Consider the following 19,136-nt stretch of genomic DNA (forward strand, 5'->3'; position numbering starts at 1 on the left):
TTTGAGTTGACTCTCTTTAGAGGAACCAGTGCGATATGTTAAAGTTTTTTTAATACTGCAGAAACTAGACAATTTTGCAATTAATATTTTATATTAAAGTTGGAAAAACATTAGCTCTGTTCATTTACTCTCAAACACTCAAAAATAGGAAAAAGGAAATGACCAATTTACCAGTAACACATTGTATTGTATTGTAAAACGTTTATATTTTTTTTTAATTTTGGATATAAATAACTATGAAACTAAAAGCCATAAATTAATAAATCGAATTGCTAATTAAAGTATACTAATGTGAAATTATGAAATTTAAATAAACAAAGGCAAATACTTTTTAATATTAGAATCAAATTAGTTGCAAATATTTTATAATTTGAAAAATCTTAATATTTTTTATTTACATATGTAATTAAAAATACATTTTATGATAGTGAATACAATCTGTATCCTCATCATCATATCCACAATCTTTGTCTCCATGTAATGCTTAATTTGTAATTTTATTATTACTAGCTTCTGAATGGTTAAAAACAATCAATAACTCGAAACATAAATACCTATTGACAACCGATATTGAAACATCTAACCAATTTGCATATAATTATGGATCCATATTCACATGTGTATTTAAGTGTTTTTCGGAAGTGGTCATTATATGAGAGCTATGACCAACTATGAAACTAGCTACGTCGATTTTTATATATATTAGTATCATTTTTCAACCTGATATCGGTATTTGTAAAAGATTTATGCATATTTAAGTAATTTTAGGGAGAGGGCTACGGTAAAATATGAACTTATCCAAACTAAATTTCGTTATCAGATTTCTTTTTTCATGGAACTTATTTTTGCTAAATTTGGTATGGATACTTTCTATAGGCATAAAGCCATATTCCGGAAATAAATTGTTATGGGGGCTGACAGAATTCTTACTAAATCATGGATCGATTCAACTTTCAATAGAGCTTGCCTTTTTATCAAAAGGAAAAAGTTCCATGATATTATTTGCAATATATTTAAAGAAAATGGCAAAACACTTTCGAAAAATATCAACTATTTTAGAAGTTGTTTCACATTTTGGTCCATACCTCTGGTTGTACTTTTTAAAAAGGTTACCAAAACTAAAATATTATCAATTTTAGTTTTTTTTTAACCAAAGGTACGTTTCTAATAGCAACATCTCAATTTACTGCAACTTTTTCTATTTGAATCAATAAATTTCATCACTTTTAAAGATGCCCAAGGGAACTTTTTTGTCCGATCAAGAAAAGATTCAAATTAAATTTTTTCACGACCAAGGATGTTCCAATAGAGAAATTGGAAGTAAAATCGATCGTTCGGAAAGTGTGGTGCGAAATTTCTTGAAGAAAGGTCAAAATTATGGAGTTCGCAAACCTACAAAGGGAAATACAAAACTAACAAGAAGACAACTTAATCTAATAAAACAAGAAGCAACACGCAACAAATTGAATTCCACACAAATAAATAATAAATTTAATCTTCCAATGACTTCCAAAAACGTTGCACACATTTTACGAAACGATGAAAACATAAAATGGAAAAAGCCGAAATGTAAACCAATGCTAAAAGCGCACCATAAAGAAAATCGTCTAAAATTCGCAAGAAAATATATGAAATGGACAGATGAGTGGAAAAAAGTAATTTTCTCTGACGAAAAAAAAATAATTTAGACGGTTCTGACTCATACTCATGCTATTGACACGATTTGAGATCAAACGATGTTCGGATGTCAAAACGTAATTTCGGTGTTGGCAGTGTTATGGTTTGGTCAGCGTTTTCTGCAGTTGGCAAGTCGAAAATATGTTTTGTTCCGACAAAAATTAATAGTGCGATTTATAACGAACTGTTGGAAGATGCTCTTCTCTCATTTTTTGGATGAAAAAATGGATGAAGATTGCATATTCTAAGCAATCGAAATATTGGTTTAATGAACATAGCATTCCTCTGTTGGACTGGCCGGCTTGTAGTCCGCACTTAAACCCGATAGAGAACTTGTGGGGATACATGGCCCGTAAAGTGTATCCCAAAGGAAATTGATCAAATTAGTGGAATCAATGCCAGACCGTATTTTTGAAATAATCCATAACAAAGGATCATCCACACATTATTAATAATGCTACAGTGGCCCATAAATTAAAGTGCGTTTATAGGAAAATACACTTAAAAATGGCTGTTAATCTCGAAAATTAAGTAAAAAAAATAAATAAAGTACAAATTAATTATTTTGGAAACAATATTTTAAGTGAAGTCTTAACTAATTTAATAAACAAATTTGTAGCCCCCTAAATATGTTCATGTTTAATTTTTACAATCTTTTTAAAAGCAAAGTAGTGTGCGTTTATAGGAATATGCAATGTGCGACAAAGACTTAAATATTAAATTTCAATAAATTAATAAATATTTTATTAAGTCTTGCCTTATTATAATTACTAAATAGAGACCAATATTGATAGGTATATAGTAGATTTTTTTCCTCATGCAAAAAGCTATCGAAAAATCGATAAATTTTCGCCTTACAAATCGACCCACCCTAATATCTATAGATAAATTATAATTAACGTTATTTAAATATTGTTCACCGAAATGTGCTTAATCAATAAACTTGTAGTAGGTGGCACAATCTTTCCCCACAAAACAGTCCACAAAGTCACGTAGGTATCACCGGACCATCGCACGGAGAACCAGATTGACCACATCGCCATCAACAGGACATGGCGCGGCTCCCCATTGGATGTGCAAAACAAACGAGGCGCTAATTGCTCCAGCGACCACCATTTGATTGTGGGAACCGTTAGACTAAGAGCTGCGGCGGTAAAGAAAGGACTTGGAACTCCCAAAAGATTTTACGTCCAGAAGCTAAATGACACCCGTACAAATGGCAGCCGAATCAGGAACAACTCGCGACTTATACAGGATAACGAAAAAGCTCGCTAATAAAAACTTTAATTCCTCAAAACCGTTTAGAAATGGAGATCTCATCACCTCAAAAAACAGCCAGCTCGATATCTGGGTACACCACTACTCCAACATGTTGTCAATGGACGTGCACATACCCCAACCAATATGTAACTGCACTCGGCACATCGAAAGGGACGACATACCTACAACCTCCCCCACTAAACGAAATAGCAAACGCTATTGACGCCCTTAAACACCACATGGCTTCAGGACCTAACAACATCAACCCAGAGCTGCTAAAAGCAGACCCTAAAACAAGTGCCTTCCTGCTTCAGAATGTGGTGCAAAGACTCTGGGATGATAATGAACTTTCCGACGAACTAAAAGATTGTCTGATCATCAACATTCCTAAGAAAGGTGATCTCACGGAGTGACAGGGATCACACTCCTAAGCATGAAAAATAAGGTGATCGCAAAACATTATCAATATGAGACTTGCTAACTCCCTCGACAACGAGTGTCGTTGCGAACAGGCTGGATTCAGAGCTCAAAAATTATGTGTAGACCACATAAACAATCTCCGCTTAATAATTGAGCAATCAGTAGAATGGAGGTCCTCCTATACCTCATCCTATAAACACTTTGCAAGTTCTCACCAACAAATGCCTAAGAAGAATACTAAAAATCTACTGGCCCAACAGGATATCAAACACACACCTCTGGACAGTCACATATCAAAGCCAAATACATTCCGATGTTTTGAGAAGGAAATGGAGATGGATTGGCCACGCATTACGAAATCGACCCGGAGATGTAACCCGCAATGTCATTGACTGGAACCCGCAAGGCAGTAGAAGGAGAGGACGGCCTGCCCGCACTTGTCGAAGACAGTTAGACATAGAGGCTTCGCGAACAGGAAAAAGCTGGAATGAAATCAAGAACCTAGCATCAAATAGAAACGATTGGAAATCTTTTGTATAGGAACTAAAGGAATTAATAATAATAAATATTTTAAAAGATTTTTTTTTTTATTTTTTTAAACCGACGGAAAATTTATTTCATTTAACTAATGTGGATTTATTAAAAGTAGACATTTTGGGAAAAATTATGAAAGTAGTTTTCTGATCTTTTGTCACGTATTTTGATATTGTTCCTAGTGCTAACTCTGAAGAGGAAAACACATACATTTAGATATACTTATAATAAAAGACTTTGTAGTTAGTTTATATTTAAACGTCCAAGAATATTTAATTTTTAATACAGTGATTTTTTTACAGATGCACCATTCCATGGATCAACTGGATATGCTGGATCCAACGGGCTCAATGACAACGCTAGCCCCCATTTCAGAAACGCCTTTAACACCTACGCACCAACATTTACACGGATCCTACCATAGTATGAACCATATGATGAGTCATCATCATCCAAGTAGTTTAAGTGGACATTCTGCGGGTATGCAATTCAAAACGATTGTCTTTTCAGGCAACGTTAACATAATAAAATCAAATTTTAATAATTATTTCATCAAAAAAAGGCCACCATGGTCATTCTGCAGTACATCATCCTGTGATATCGGCCGCAGTAGCGGCGGCGGGTCTACATCCGGATACCGATACAGATCCTAGAGAACTAGAAGCCTTTGCCGAGCGATTTAAACAACGAAGAATAAAACTAGGTAAACGATTGAATAAGTAACCTAAAACATTGAGTTTAAAACATTGAAATATTGTGATAAATAATTTTTTTGAAAAAAATCTTAAATATTAATTTAAATAGGAGTCACACAAGCGGATGTTGGTAAAGCACTAGCGAATTTAAAGTTACCTGGAGTTGGGGCACTTTCACAAAGTACAATCTGTCGTTTTGAGAGTCTTACGCTGTCGCACAATAATATGATTGCGCTAAAGCCCATCTTACAAGCGTGGCTTGAAGAGGCTGAGGCACAGGCGAAAAACAAAAGACGTGATCCCGACGCCCCAAGTGTACTTCCTGCTGGCGAAAAGAAAAGGTAGACAGCGTTTTAGTTAATGCCCTTCAAATTTCAAATGTTCAAAAACGTTCATCTTCCATGTATCTGTACTCTGTTGAAGGCATTAACGCAACTCCAGTTCAAAGTGTTGGAGCATTATTATTAAAAATTTTAAAAACCATCTTCAAAATTATCAACAACGACAAATATTTCACTTGCATTATAAGATTAGTAACACAATATTGTAATAATTAAATGATTATATTGTATTTAAATTGGACATTTTTCTACTTTGATTAACTGTGACTGGAGTAGCGTGGATATGTTGACATTAATTCACTACATATTCAATTATACTGACACAATCGTCTATCGTCTTAAATGCTTTTAAAATATAAATATTACAGAAGAAAAATTCAGTGACTATACCATGCTTTACTTTACACCACGACGTCCTTAATTACTTCCAAACAATACTACCTTTACATTACCTTAACCTACATTGTCGGAGTTTTCATATACATATGTATGTTGAAGGGCTGAGACTTATACAGATACTAATGTTCAAAACTAATTAAAATGGAAGCTTGAGTACTGCATTGAGTTCTCCCATATAAAACAGATATTTCAAACTCAAAGAGAAGTTCAACTGACACTTTTATTGTTATCAAACAGAGCAGATTTCAATTAAATAAATTCAATTTTAAAAAGATCACTCAGCTAAAAAATCTACTTTACTTTAGCTTTTTCATTCAAATAAGAAAAACACATTTTCCTGCATCACGATCAACTCAGATGGTGAATGAAATGAACATTTGAAAACTTAAACGACCGTAACACAGCCAATTTCAAAAGATCTCCTTTGTTTGAAAGATAAATCATACAATATTTTAAATAAAAGAAACACTTTTAAAATCAACTTCAAAATAACATACTTATGACTTATTGATGTTGTAAATTTAAGAATATCGTTATTGCATAATATTTACTAATAAAAAAAGTACAAAACGTAGTGATCGAGAAAAACTATAGTACTTCCGAAATCTCTAAAGATAAACATTCATCATAGATAAACATTCATCATAGAGGTGAATTCAGATAGCTAAAATTTAAAAAAAACATATCGCCACCTAAAATGCAAAAAAACGTATCATCAAAAAATTCGAAATTGATTTTATTATTGATTACGATTCACTACATCATATTACATATGTGTACAAAATTTTAAACTTGTACAATCAAAAATAACCAAGTTATAACTAGAATTGAAACTAAATTATCATCAAGTACATGATTATCTAAAACAAAATAACGTATACGCTTTGAGTAATTAATTAATATATAAATCGTTTTTATCTTATTTTAGGTAGTGTCCTATTTTTTTTAAATAAATATGTTGCAATTGAATATTTTTGGCAGTACTATTTATGAAAATTGAATAAAGTACATTTTTTAGTTTAAAAAAGCAGTTGTTAGTAATTAAAATAAAACAAAAAAATCATAAAAATGTATATGGGGGATTTCATGTCAAGTGAACCAATTTTTAAAATCGATGCCTTCGCTTTGTACTCAAAAATGTTATGTCTTGATTTAGGTTAGGTTCCATGGGTAGCCACTCTTCAAGCAACTCACTTGGGTCCATTCTAAACTGATCCCGTTGTGATAGTCTTCAGTTAGAAAACATTTATTTTGATATATATCACACTCGAATTCCACTACGAGACCAAAAAGCTCATAAAGGAATAGACCTAAGCTTTCTTTTGAGCAAAATTAAAAAAAGGGACCATTTTGGAAAAAAAGTTTTTGATTTTGCCAAAAAAATCTAAAAATTGGTTCACTTGACATGAAATCCCAAATATAAAAACTGTTTTTATTTAAAATAAAAAAATATATTTTTATTCAAGTTTTTATTTTTTCATAAAAATTTATATTGATGATACGTTTTTGTGTTTCGGAAAACAACAATTCAAAAAAACGTAAGCCACATAACATAAAGAGTACTTTGATAAAACTAGTTTTTTGGTTTCAATATCTCAAGTAGTTTTCATTGTATACCGTTTTTTGCTTCTCCCATAAACTTATGAAAAGTGATGTTACGTTATTTCATTTTGCATTTTAGATGACGATATGTACATTAAACATATTTAAAATGTTACAAGAAACATTTAATAACTTTTTATTAAGGGTTAATACAGTTTTTGTACTGTTTTTAAAACGGCGGTACAGATTTCGTAAATCTATGATTAGAGGACAAACTAATACTAACTTACAAACACATACATACATATGTACATGCTCGAAACACACACAATAAATCAGTATGTGAGTGTATATAAGTATTGGAACAGAGAAAAAAGGGGAAACATATACAACTACACTTTGAATATCATTTATCGAGTAATCTATATCGAGTCTTTTTTCAAGAAAAAGGACTTCCATTGCGGCACCTGAAAAGCGATCTCTGGAAGCATACTTTGCCGTACAACCGAGGCCATCTGGGGAGAAGATAGCTGCCATTGCCGAGAAGTTGGACCTTAAGAAGAACGTGGTGAGAGTCTGGTTTTGCAATCAGAGACAAAAACAAAAACGTATGAAATTTGCTGCACAACAACAATGACAATCAAATAATACAGCCACACCATTAGGTATTGTTAGTAGCGTTACACCTTCGATGACCGGGCACGGATCGGCGGGGTTTGGTTACTGATAGTCGTTGTTTCCTGGAGAGCACTACATGTAGAGTTTTCAACAACACCTCCCCAACACAAGGACATGAGCACCCCAATCAACACCAAGCGATGATGACGATGACAGAGACAGACACGGCGACGGCGACCAAGATGAAGACGACGAAGACTAACAAGAAGACGATGAGCGAGCGTGAGCGAGAGTGCACTTATCCTCCTACATCAACACCATTCATCATGACATGGATTCACACCCTATTTGCCAACAATCAAATGCGAATATTTATGGAACGATCAATGCAAACAATGGACCAACATATCAAATGCAATAACATTACTACTAATGGTGAGTCCACAATGCCTACCTATTTAACATTATTTGAAACTTTCTCTTCTCTACAACAAATTCGACCCACCAAAAACTTTATTAATGATTTACAATTGCGGAATAACATACTTTCAATTATTACTACATATCGTCGGTATTACGAACAAGTATTCTAATTAATTTTCCAAATTTCATCAGAACACAGCGTTTCCAATTTAGGCAGTAAAAAATTAATTTAGTCATTAGCCATTTTTTAAATATTTTTATTTTCATTTAATTCTAATTTTTGATTATTATTCAGAAATGTTTGGTATTGAAAATGAGTAAAATCATTTAAAAACAAGTAAGAGAGCTATATTCGGCTGTGCCGAATCTTATATACCCTTCAACAAATTATACTTCAAAATAAAAATTTTAAATATTTTTAGGTAAACAAAATTTATTTTTTTTCCAAAGTCGTTTTATTTAATTGTTTGGAAAAAAAAATTTAAATTGTTTTTAATTTTTTTTTTAAATTTAAATTTTTTTGTTTTTAATATTTAGCGAAAAAAACTTGGTGAAAAAAAAATTCGGGTTAAAAAATATTTTTTCCGATTTTGACCCATTGTATGTCCAACATACTATGGTCTATACATCGTTACAAAGGTCTTTGAAATATCTATCATCAGATATCCATATTGTCTATATTAATGACTCAGTAATCCAGATATATGTAGGTAAAAAAATCGAGGATTTCCTGGTTTTTTCATTATATGTATCTCAGCCATTTGTGGACCGATTTTCTCGATTTTAAATAGCATGCACCATTTCCAACAGAGGGTAGTTTTGGAAAATTTCAGCCAGCTAAAGGAAAGCGGTATTTTTTGGTTTTGTTAGAGTGGGGCTCTGGAAAATCAATTCTTCACATTTTTTTGTAAGTTATCTAACAAAACTCAATTTAAATCCTCTTCAAACGAAATTGATTTTATCTCAGATGAGGAGCTCGAACAAAATGAAAATATTTCGATTGCTCAAAGCCTAAAAGATATTATTAATAAATGTAAAAAACCCAAATAACAATAACGAAACCAAGTTATAATGTAGATTTGCAACTTGCAAAAGAAATAGATCAATTTATTTCTGAAGGAACAAGAGGAAAATACTTGCAGATTTGTTATAAGTATTTGCAAACGGTTTTGCCAATATGAAAGATGTTTTTCGGCAGCAGCATATGTCGGAAACAAAATTCGCTCAGAATGGAAGACGAGGATTTTTTTTACTAATGTTCACCACACTGGGCGGTGAGAATGGCCAAAATCCAACTTTCGTTTATTAAGGGCCACCGTAATAATTATGTACGTTTCTTTCTTATAATTTTCGGGATTTTAGATTTCCCGAAAATCCTGAAACTCCGGGTCGGGATTTCGGTATTCTTTACCAAATTCCGATCCCCGGGATTTTCAAAAATCAGTCAACTAGCACAATAACACTGTGCTAGTTGAAAAAACCAGTGGCTAGCTCGCATTTTTGAGATATACCGTTATTTCAAAGATGGAGGAGGTTGCACAACATACATACATATATTCGAGTAACTCAGAAACGGTTTAGTTTATTGAATAAAATGAAAAAATCCAAATTCCACAATAAAATTAACTTTAAGAAAGGCTTAAATTATTTTTTAGCAAAATTTCGAATTTTTTTTTCCCATATATTTACAAAAAGTCTTCTATAATTTTTTTAATTCTTAAAAATTGTATACATTTTTGAAAAGAAGACACAATTTTCTATACGTTGATATATAATACGTATATATAGCTCATCTTTTCCACTAGTCAAATTTATGGATTCAAAATCAATAACAAACAGAAAATTTACATAATCTTACCCAAGGCTATCAGTTCTACAAATACAACAATTGGTCTTAACAAACGTCTAAAAACAAAAATGAAAAATTAAACAAATATGTATTAAAACTTAATGTAGTGTAGATAATTGTATAGTGAGGGCTTTACTTATTTATTTAAAAAATAAATATTTTGTTAATACGATTAGAATATGTAGATATTTAAATATAAAAACTAGCTTTGACAACTGTTAGAACCAAAAAGCCAAAAAAAAATTATCAGCTGTTTGACTGACTCCACCTTGCAGTGATGTTAACCGTACGGTAATTACCGTATTGTACGGTAATTTAGACCTCCGTACGGTAGGCAGGTAATTTCTACATTTGTACGGTAATTTTAAAAAATTTTGAATTTTTAAAAATTATATCCTAAACGTTATATTTCCATAATGTGTCTACATATAATGTACATATTTCTCATTAAAATAATCATAAAACTTTGAGGATGATGATTACCAATTACCACTAGACAAAATATATCTACGCGGTAAAGTAATCGCAAGTCTTTCAAGTATGGATATTTCAACATACAAATTAGTATTAAAAACTGATCGTAATAAATCCCCAATTGTTTGATACCAATATTTCTATAATTCCTTTAGTTTTGCATTTCCCAGAAGCTGTTGAAATGGATGAATTTAAATAAATAGATACGGAATTTATATTATAAGGCAAATAAATGATGTTGATAAAAATGGCATTCTGCTGTTTTACAAACATGGTCCTATATTCAAAACCCACTATCTTTGATATTCACGAAAATTACTTTTTGATAGTAAAATGTTCAGTAAAACAGCCCTCATCTATGGTGTGAATTCCTTACAACCTATTGTCTTTTGCTGTTTTATTTGCATTTTTGTTATTTCTCTATGTTATACAATTATTTTTTTCCGAATGCAAAAGCCTCTATCTTTTCAAATAATTTTCAAATATTTTTTTTGAATAATTTCTTCTTGCAATTCATGTTTTCCTACTAATTTTTGAATGCTGAACATGAATTTTACATTTTTCAATCATTTAAAAAATGAATTACCATGAAAATATTTTACCATTTTGTTTTTGGAAAATATAATTTCCATGGCATAACAATTAATGGTTAAAGTTGGAGTTTGCTTAAAAAGTGTCTACTTTTAAAGTTTTTTTTTATCTTATGTTGTATTATTAGCCGTTATCTTAAATAAATCACGTTAAAAACTGACAGATGACATAAATGAAATCAAAATAATTTAATTCTATTAAAATGCAAAATCCTCTATCTTTTCATTTTAATATACACATTGAATATTTTGAGAAGAAAAACCCTCTAGCATACCGAATTTTAATAACTCAAGTAATACGCGACAAAAAACATTTTTTTTGGCTTTCCTGAAAAGTTGTTTTTTAAGATAGAGAGTTTTGAATATAGGCCCTCGATATATTGAATTATAAAAATAAACCTGTTTCAATAAGAAAATATTATTATTTTTGTACTAAACTTTGGATACGGTAATTTTACTTAAAAAACGGTAATTTTTTTAGGGCTGTACGGTAATCGAAATTAAAAAGTTAACATCACTGCCACCTTGTATAAATTCGCCTTGATCTTATTTTTGTAAAAACGGCACGGCATTGCCGACACTTGCAGTACTAAACATAGAAGAACACTGCACGATGTAGCTAATTATTACGAGTTATGTATCATATCTTTTGTGAATAAAATTAAAAGTTGTGGACAGATTTTAATCATTTAGGGCTTGTTTTGTTTGGATGTTTTCTTTATGTGTGTAAAAAATTTCGAAATTTTTCTAAAAAATTATTTTCTTTATGCCACAAAAAAATTATATTTCTAAAACGACGGCGAAGATTAAAAACATGTTAAGCCTTACTTAAAGGTAAGTTTATTGCGGAATTTCGGATTTTCCAGCTTATTCAAGAAACTAAACTGGTTTTGAGTTACGCGAATATATGTTGTGCAACCTCCTCCATTTTCGAAATAACGGTATATCTCAAAAATACGAGCTAACATAAAAAACGGTTAGCACCACGGAATTCAGCGTACTCGAATTAGTTTAACACACTGGGTGCCCTTTTGACAGAAAAACAAAGTGTCAATTTCGTGCACAGTGGATACCTAGTGGTACCTACCACACACCATATACAATTGATCTAGTTCTCAAACTACATATATCTTTAAATTTGTGTTCGAATTTTTATATTATTTGCAACAATGACTCATTAAAATTCCATGTTGTCTTCTTGTCTAGGTAGGATGGTTTCAGAAAACTGAGGCACTTGAATGCTTCTTCGAAACTTGAAAAATGTATTTAGTTCAGAAGACAGTATACTGTATTCTCAAGAGCGTTTGATTCCACAATATTTACACCACCCATAAAATCCGTTAAAACCCTTTTTGCAGTAATATTGGAGCTAAGTGATAACTACACAGAGAAAACAGATTCGTTGTGATTACCGAATTTGGAGCCAATCAAATGAGGGAATGAAACGATTTTTTAATTTCCTCCCGGGAATGAAAAAAGTCCGGGAAATTATGAACCCTATTCATAACATGTAATTTAACAACACAAATAGCAGCCATCAATGTGGTTTTTCGGTTATGACCAAATCATAGGTACAACAAACTTCAAACTCTGCTGGTTGGTAACGATAACACAATAAACATAGCATACAGAGTAGTATTATTTTAGAAAATGTTTTGCTTGAAAAACAATAAAAACCATTGTGAAATATTAAGACATTATGACAATATGGCGTGATAAGAGACCTTGTGAATTGACCAAATGTTTGGAAACCATGGCTTATTCACTGCCTCACATGACAAGATCCTGACTGAGTTAGAATCAATGGAGGGACTTTACTTCCTTACTACTTTATTTCCTTCTAATAGTACTTTTTGAATATTTGATAATAAAAAATGAAATTAAGCATTTATGGTTCTGACTGAATTAGAATTCAAAAGGGAATTTAAAGAAATTTTGTTAGTGGTACATTTCTGTTTTTATCCTGAAATGCGATTGAATAGAAATTAACCTAAAATTAATGAACAAAAGTTAAGTTTAAATCACAAATTTCATCAAGCTTATCCTCCAACAATAAATTTCAGTGAATTTATCAAATTAAAAATTGGGAATTTAGCATAAAACTATTTTACTAAAATACGTACGTTTACTTTATTCTAAAGGCCCCTTTTAAAATGTCTATGTTTATGAACCTAGGGTATTTTAGGGGTGATGCGTCATGACTTAATAATGTATGATTGAGATCCCCATCTTATGGGATGATAACTAATGGTTTGTAGTGGTATGAAAACATACAATATCGATGGCAATCTTAAATTCTTAATACATAAATAAAAACTATATGAATTTTCCGTTATTAAACAATTTTTAATTACGATTGGGGTGGTGAAGCGATCCAGGTCAGCTAGTCTAAAATAAGAGTAATAAATATATGTATTTAATTTTATATATATATGAACAGAAATTAAGATTTTGTACCATTTTTTAATTTTTAATTATTTTTGTTTATTTCAGATAAATTTTATAAACTGGACACTACGACATTCGCCTGTATAATAGTAATACATACTTCTGAGACCTTCAAGGGATTCTGAACGTTCTTTAATTTTAAGAAAACACAATAATAAAAATAATAATAACACAATGTCGTGGTATCTATGCTTCCTTTAGATTATTTACTATTTATTAGTTAACTACAAGAAGATGAAACAAGAAAAGAAACCAAAAAATAAAAAACAAACAAAACAAAACAAAAACACAACTGCATGTTTCGGGCCCAATAGAAAACTATTTTCGTTGGAAAGAAATCAACAAAAGAAAACAAAAAAAGCAAACAATTTGAAACGAATGGAAATGGAAATAGATGAAGAGAAGAAAAATGAAAATAAATCCAACCAAGCACTTGAAAATGCAACGAATTTAAAATGTTGCCAAACTATAAGTACATAAACAAATAAATACATAGATTATATATACATACATATATAAATATATTTAAATAAATAAATAAATAAACAAATAAATGATTATTATATACAGATACATTAGAAAATGAATACATACATGCATTCAAATGTATGTATGTTTGTATGTATGTGTGTACGTATATATGTATCTATTCGAGTATATAGGATAATAATTATAACAATATTGATGATTAACATTGTGTGATGATCATCGATGATTTTAAAAAAAAAACTTTTTACAAAATAAGACTAGATTTGTACAGATTAGAATTATACACTTGTAAATGTATGTAAACATTTAAATAATAATAACAAAACAAAATAATAAATTTAAAACCAAATTTAAAAAAGAAAAACCACAAACTAAATGAGAATTATTATTATTATGAAATTATAATTATTTATATATACATTAATACAACAACCAACCATTTGAAAATAAGTAGTTTTGTATCTAAGTAGCAATAAATTTTTAATACCCAATTGCAAGTAATTTTTTATTTACCTACAACTATATTCATAACATACATAAAAATTCAAATTACATACTTATTTATATTTATAATCCTTTTTAGTTTTATTAAAATTTTATTTAATATGTATATGGGGGATTTCATGTCATGTGAACCAATTTTTAAAATCGTTGTTTTCCGATCGGCATTTGGAGAGTAAGTCAGACACAACAAGATCGGTCAAGAACTCTCTGATTTAGAGGGGGTCTGAAGGGACCCCCTGCGGGGATTGAAGAAATAGCTATCTAAACTATTTGGGACACATTTTGCTAAGAACAAAAGGTAATAAGTTACATGGATGAGAAAAAACACATGTTTGGCCAAAATGTCAAATTTTGACCCCCTCTAACTCAGAGAGTTCTTGACCGATCTTGTTGAAAAATAATGAATTACTATTCTAGGTCTAACCTTGGTGCAAATTTCATCTCGAACGGGAGACTTCGATTTTAAAAGTTGGCTCACTTGACGTGAAATCCCCCATATACAAATTAGAGAAAACATTTTTTGGAATCATCAATCTTAATTTACATTCATATGTACATACTTATATAAGTATTTAAATATTATTATAATTTTGTTATTGTTAATTTAAATTCATTATTGCCAAGTGCATTGTATGTGTAAATAAAGAAAAGAATACAACAAATTTAAAAATAAAACTTCTCGCATTTTGCAATGGTGATACATAATATTATTTAATTAATTATTTATTTAGTCTTTTACTGGACTAGCAACTTGATTTCAATTGTTACCAAAAACACTGCCGACTATGAGTTTACATTACCAAAACATGAGATTTATTCATTTTAGTCCCAAATTTTAAAAACCGGTTAAACTAGTGATATAATAAACCGTTTAACCGAAAATCAACATTTGAAATTAACCGATTCGCAAAAAATCGAGATATCGAAGAAAAACCGGTTATCCGGTTTATAAACACTATTCATACGGTAGCTGATATTTTGGAAAAAAATTAATGGCTAAATGGATTAAGTTTCCAGTAGTTTCTGAATATGAATCTATAAAACAAAAGTAAGTATTTTCTACATACATATGAAAATGTTGTGAACGATTTAGATTTTGGTAACGATTTCCAGATTCTATGAAGAGACTGGTTTTCCTGGAGTGACAGGGGCAATAGACTGCACGCATATTCGAATTAAAAGACCAAAACAAGAAGTTGAGGGCTGCTATTTAAATAGAAAAGGCTACCACTCGAAAAATGTACAGCTAGTAAGAATTTGGCTCATTATGATTTTTCTTACAATTATAGAAATAAAACAACAAAAATACACTTTCATATATGCGGCTATAAATTGAACAATTTTGGATGTTTTGCAAGGTTTGGTGGAGCAACGCATTACTCATATATGTATATGGGAAGGTTCGCGCATTAGCGTTTTATTGCAACAGCGGTACGAAACAGACAGAAACAATAATTCTTGGTTATTATGTACATGTTTTAATGTACTTTAAATTGCAATTTAACATTCATTATTTCACTTTTTACTGGAAGGAAAAATTATAAATGCCTGCACTAGGGTTGCCAGACGGCCTGGAATGGCCTGGATTGTCCAGTTTTGTGTGTCTTGTCCAGTTTCCAGCTAAAACACAATTTGTCCAGTTAAAAAATAATTTCTTTCATTTTGCAAAATATTTTTTTTATTAATTATATTTTTTATTAATTAATATTTTGTACAGAAAAAATTTGTACAGTTATAGAATATTGATTGCAAATGTATAGTCAGTTGTATTTTTTCCTTACAGTGATTAGTACCTAGCTAGCAACCGACCGATTAATAAATCCTTACTATTTTAAAAAAGATTTCATCTCTCGAAACAAAACCTATACAATTAGAAGCAAATCAATTTTTAAAAAGTTCACACAGAAAACAAATCGATTGGAATTCAGTTCTGATTATAAATATTTAATAAATAAGACAGAAATAATATTGCAATTATAGATATTCTATATTCCTAACAGATTTCTTATAGTTGGTATTGTAATACCACAATTACAATCGAATTGCGGTGCCAACAATCGGAAAACTGGTTAATTGAATTTGGTTTGTGTCTTTACTAAATTTTATTTAAAGTTTTCGGTTATAATAATTTCAATTCGGTGTTCTCTATCAATAGCAATTTTAGATTTTTTTACATTTTCCTTTAAAAAATTTAAATGTAATAAAATATAATATATTTTAAAGAACATATACGGATTATACAGAAAATATTTTGGATAATGACTATAAAATAGCAAGTTACGCTTTTCTGTGGGCTATAAATACATAAATATTTGTATATGTACATATTTTATGTAAATATGTATGTTTGTTTTGCATGTAAGTACATATTAGATAAAGATTTGTTGATGCACTAACGACAGTTTTTTATTATAATTATAGGTATCCTAACAACAATTAATTAATTGTGTCTGGTTCAGCATACACTATTAGAACCAACATGCTTATGGTCAACCGAATACTTTAATTTGTTATTAATAAATCCTTGCTATGCTCCTAACAGTAATTTTTGATTCGATTTAACCTTGGTGTGATGTGCAATGACATGACGGATGAAATGTCTATAGTTTTTTACGTCAAACCAAAAACAATGAAGCAAACCACCAAAATACAAATACGAGAGTTACATCGGATTTATACAACTTCTATATAAGAAAAACATTATTGTCTTCATTCAACAGTATTTTGTTCCATCAGTTTTGATTATGTATATTTTAAATATTGTAAAATAAAAAACCAATAAATTATTTTGAATATAATAAGACAAAAACCACCAAAATGTTATTTAATTGCTCCAACTAATGTATCGGTGCTCTTCACCGAATTAATTTTTAAAACAGTTGCGTGTATCGTAAATTCAGTCATTGCAATCGAATTCAATCGATGGTACATGCAACCGACAAAATTCGATTGGCGCCAAATTCGGTTGTGACTATGAAACTGTTTTCTCTGTGTGATATTGCGTACATAGAGCAATATGGTATCGGAGACGAAACAGTTTACAGCAATCCCTTTTATTGTGAGTTAACTTATCAAAGCTACCAAAGTTTTAGAAATATCAAATATAATTGAGACCAAGATATTCCATGTTTTTTTTTTGAATTTTTAACACTGCGATCTTTGATATTTTTTACATTACTCCGAAAATTGACCTTTAACCTTTTGGAATCCTTGTATTTAAAGTGGAATCAAAAATTATGTTGGTCTTTGAGTAGTTTCAATATTATGGGCAATTATGTGTATATAATGTTAGACAATTTTAACAAATTTTCAAATCGCGATATTTTTGAAGTGGAAAGGGTTTCCGATGATTGATTTGAGGAACCCTCTGGAACCGTAATATGTGTGGTAATTTTGATTAAAATCGAATATGTCAAATACAAAAATAGCAGTTTTCTGTCCGCTTTGATATGGGAGAATCCACTTGTGATATTAAAACAAAATTTTAAAATTTGGATTACAATAAAACTAGATATATACACAGAAAAAAGTTTCAACATAAATATTATGATTTGATTTCATTGAATTCAATTCATAACATTTATAAATAATTTCTTAAATAGTATGATTTTGTTCATATTTTATGTTTTCAAAAAATATTATTTCAATTTTATTTTTATGTTGTTCAAAAATGTTAGAAATTTTCCTTTGAAAATTTTTTCTTTTTTTATGATTTTTAGCTACAAAATGTGAAAATATGCGCGAAATTCACTAAATTTTGTTAAAAGGATGAAATACTTTAATGTTTATTGATGTTTTATTATGATTAATTATATTTTTTAAGTTTCAGATGTTTATAATTCGTCTTAATACATATGTATATTGGCCAATATATGGCTATTATGCAAAAATGTTTGAAATAATTCATCAGATTATACAATTATAATGCAATTTATTATAAAATAGCATACAATTTACGTAAAAAAGCAAAAATTTCCGTCATGTACAATTTTATAATATTTACGAATATGTTCTTATTCTGAATGAAAATAGTTTGGGAAAAAAAGTCAAGTTCGATTAATAATATTTATTACAAAATTCATTCCAATTATGAATTTCTTTTTTCTGTGTATGTATATTCAAAAAAAATTACACTTTTCTTTTATGATATGCGTTTTACGTTATTTTGAATTAATGTCTTCTATGAAATAATAAAATCTTAAATAAAAAAGGAGTTTAAAAGATACTTATTTAAATTTAAAAAAAATGTACTTATTAAATTTTCATAAAGATTGCCTAAAAAATTCTATTGCAACAAACTTATTAAAAAATATAAGGAAACTAAAATAGGGTAAAATACTATTTATTAATTAATTAATTAATTAATTACTGAAAGCGTTAACGTTATTTTGTTTAAGAAAATCATGCACTTGATGATACGTTTTTTGAATTTTGGTTATAATTTGGTTATTTTTGAAAGTAAATGTTTAACATTTTTTACACATATGTAATATGATGTAGTAAATCGTAATCAATAATTAAATCAACTTCGAATTTTTTGATGATACGTTGTATTGCATTTTAGATGACGATATATATGTAGGACTCAATTTAACGTTTTTTTTATTTTTTAATTTATTTTTGTAAAAAAAACTTAACTTAAATTTAACTTTTTTGAACTATAAGTGCATTTTTAAATTGTCCAGTTATTTTTTAAAAATCCAGGTAAATTTTTCTTATGGTCCAGTTATTTGACTTTTGTTATCTGGTAACCCTAGCCTGGTTCTTCACAATTTTAGAAGGGAACATGGCTTAATGCGCGAAGATACTGAGATAGTTCCACAAGACAAAGAAACTAATTTAATTAACGCTGAGGAGAACCAATACGGGATGC

General features: G+C 29.8%; 1 protein-coding gene across 1 annotated transcript in view; it reads left to right on the forward strand.

Moving 5' to 3' along the window:
* Positions 1 to 13,540, forward strand: part of acj6 (abnormal chemosensory protein 6) — a 79,557-nt gene extending 66,017 nt beyond the window's left edge. The window contains exons 4-9 of the mRNA XM_065509840.1: positions 4,194 to 4,371; positions 4,454 to 4,594; positions 4,696 to 4,927; positions 7,313 to 7,476; positions 7,534 to 7,921; positions 13,316 to 13,540. Coding sequence (XP_065365912.1) covers positions 4,194 to 4,371; positions 4,454 to 4,594; positions 4,696 to 4,927; positions 7,313 to 7,476; positions 7,534 to 7,595 — 777 coding nt within the window. The 3' untranslated portion in view covers positions 7,596 to 7,921; positions 13,316 to 13,540. The remainder of the gene's footprint in view (positions 1 to 4,193; positions 4,372 to 4,453; positions 4,595 to 4,695; positions 4,928 to 7,312; positions 7,477 to 7,533; positions 7,922 to 13,315) is intronic.
* The last annotated feature ends 5,596 nt before the right edge of the window (positions 13,541 to 19,136 follow it).

Source organism: Calliphora vicina, chromosome 4 (assembly GCF_958450345.1).
Source record: "Calliphora vicina chromosome 4, idCalVici1.1, whole genome shotgun sequence".
Taxonomy (NCBI): domain Eukaryota; kingdom Metazoa; phylum Arthropoda; class Insecta; order Diptera; family Calliphoridae; genus Calliphora; species Calliphora vicina.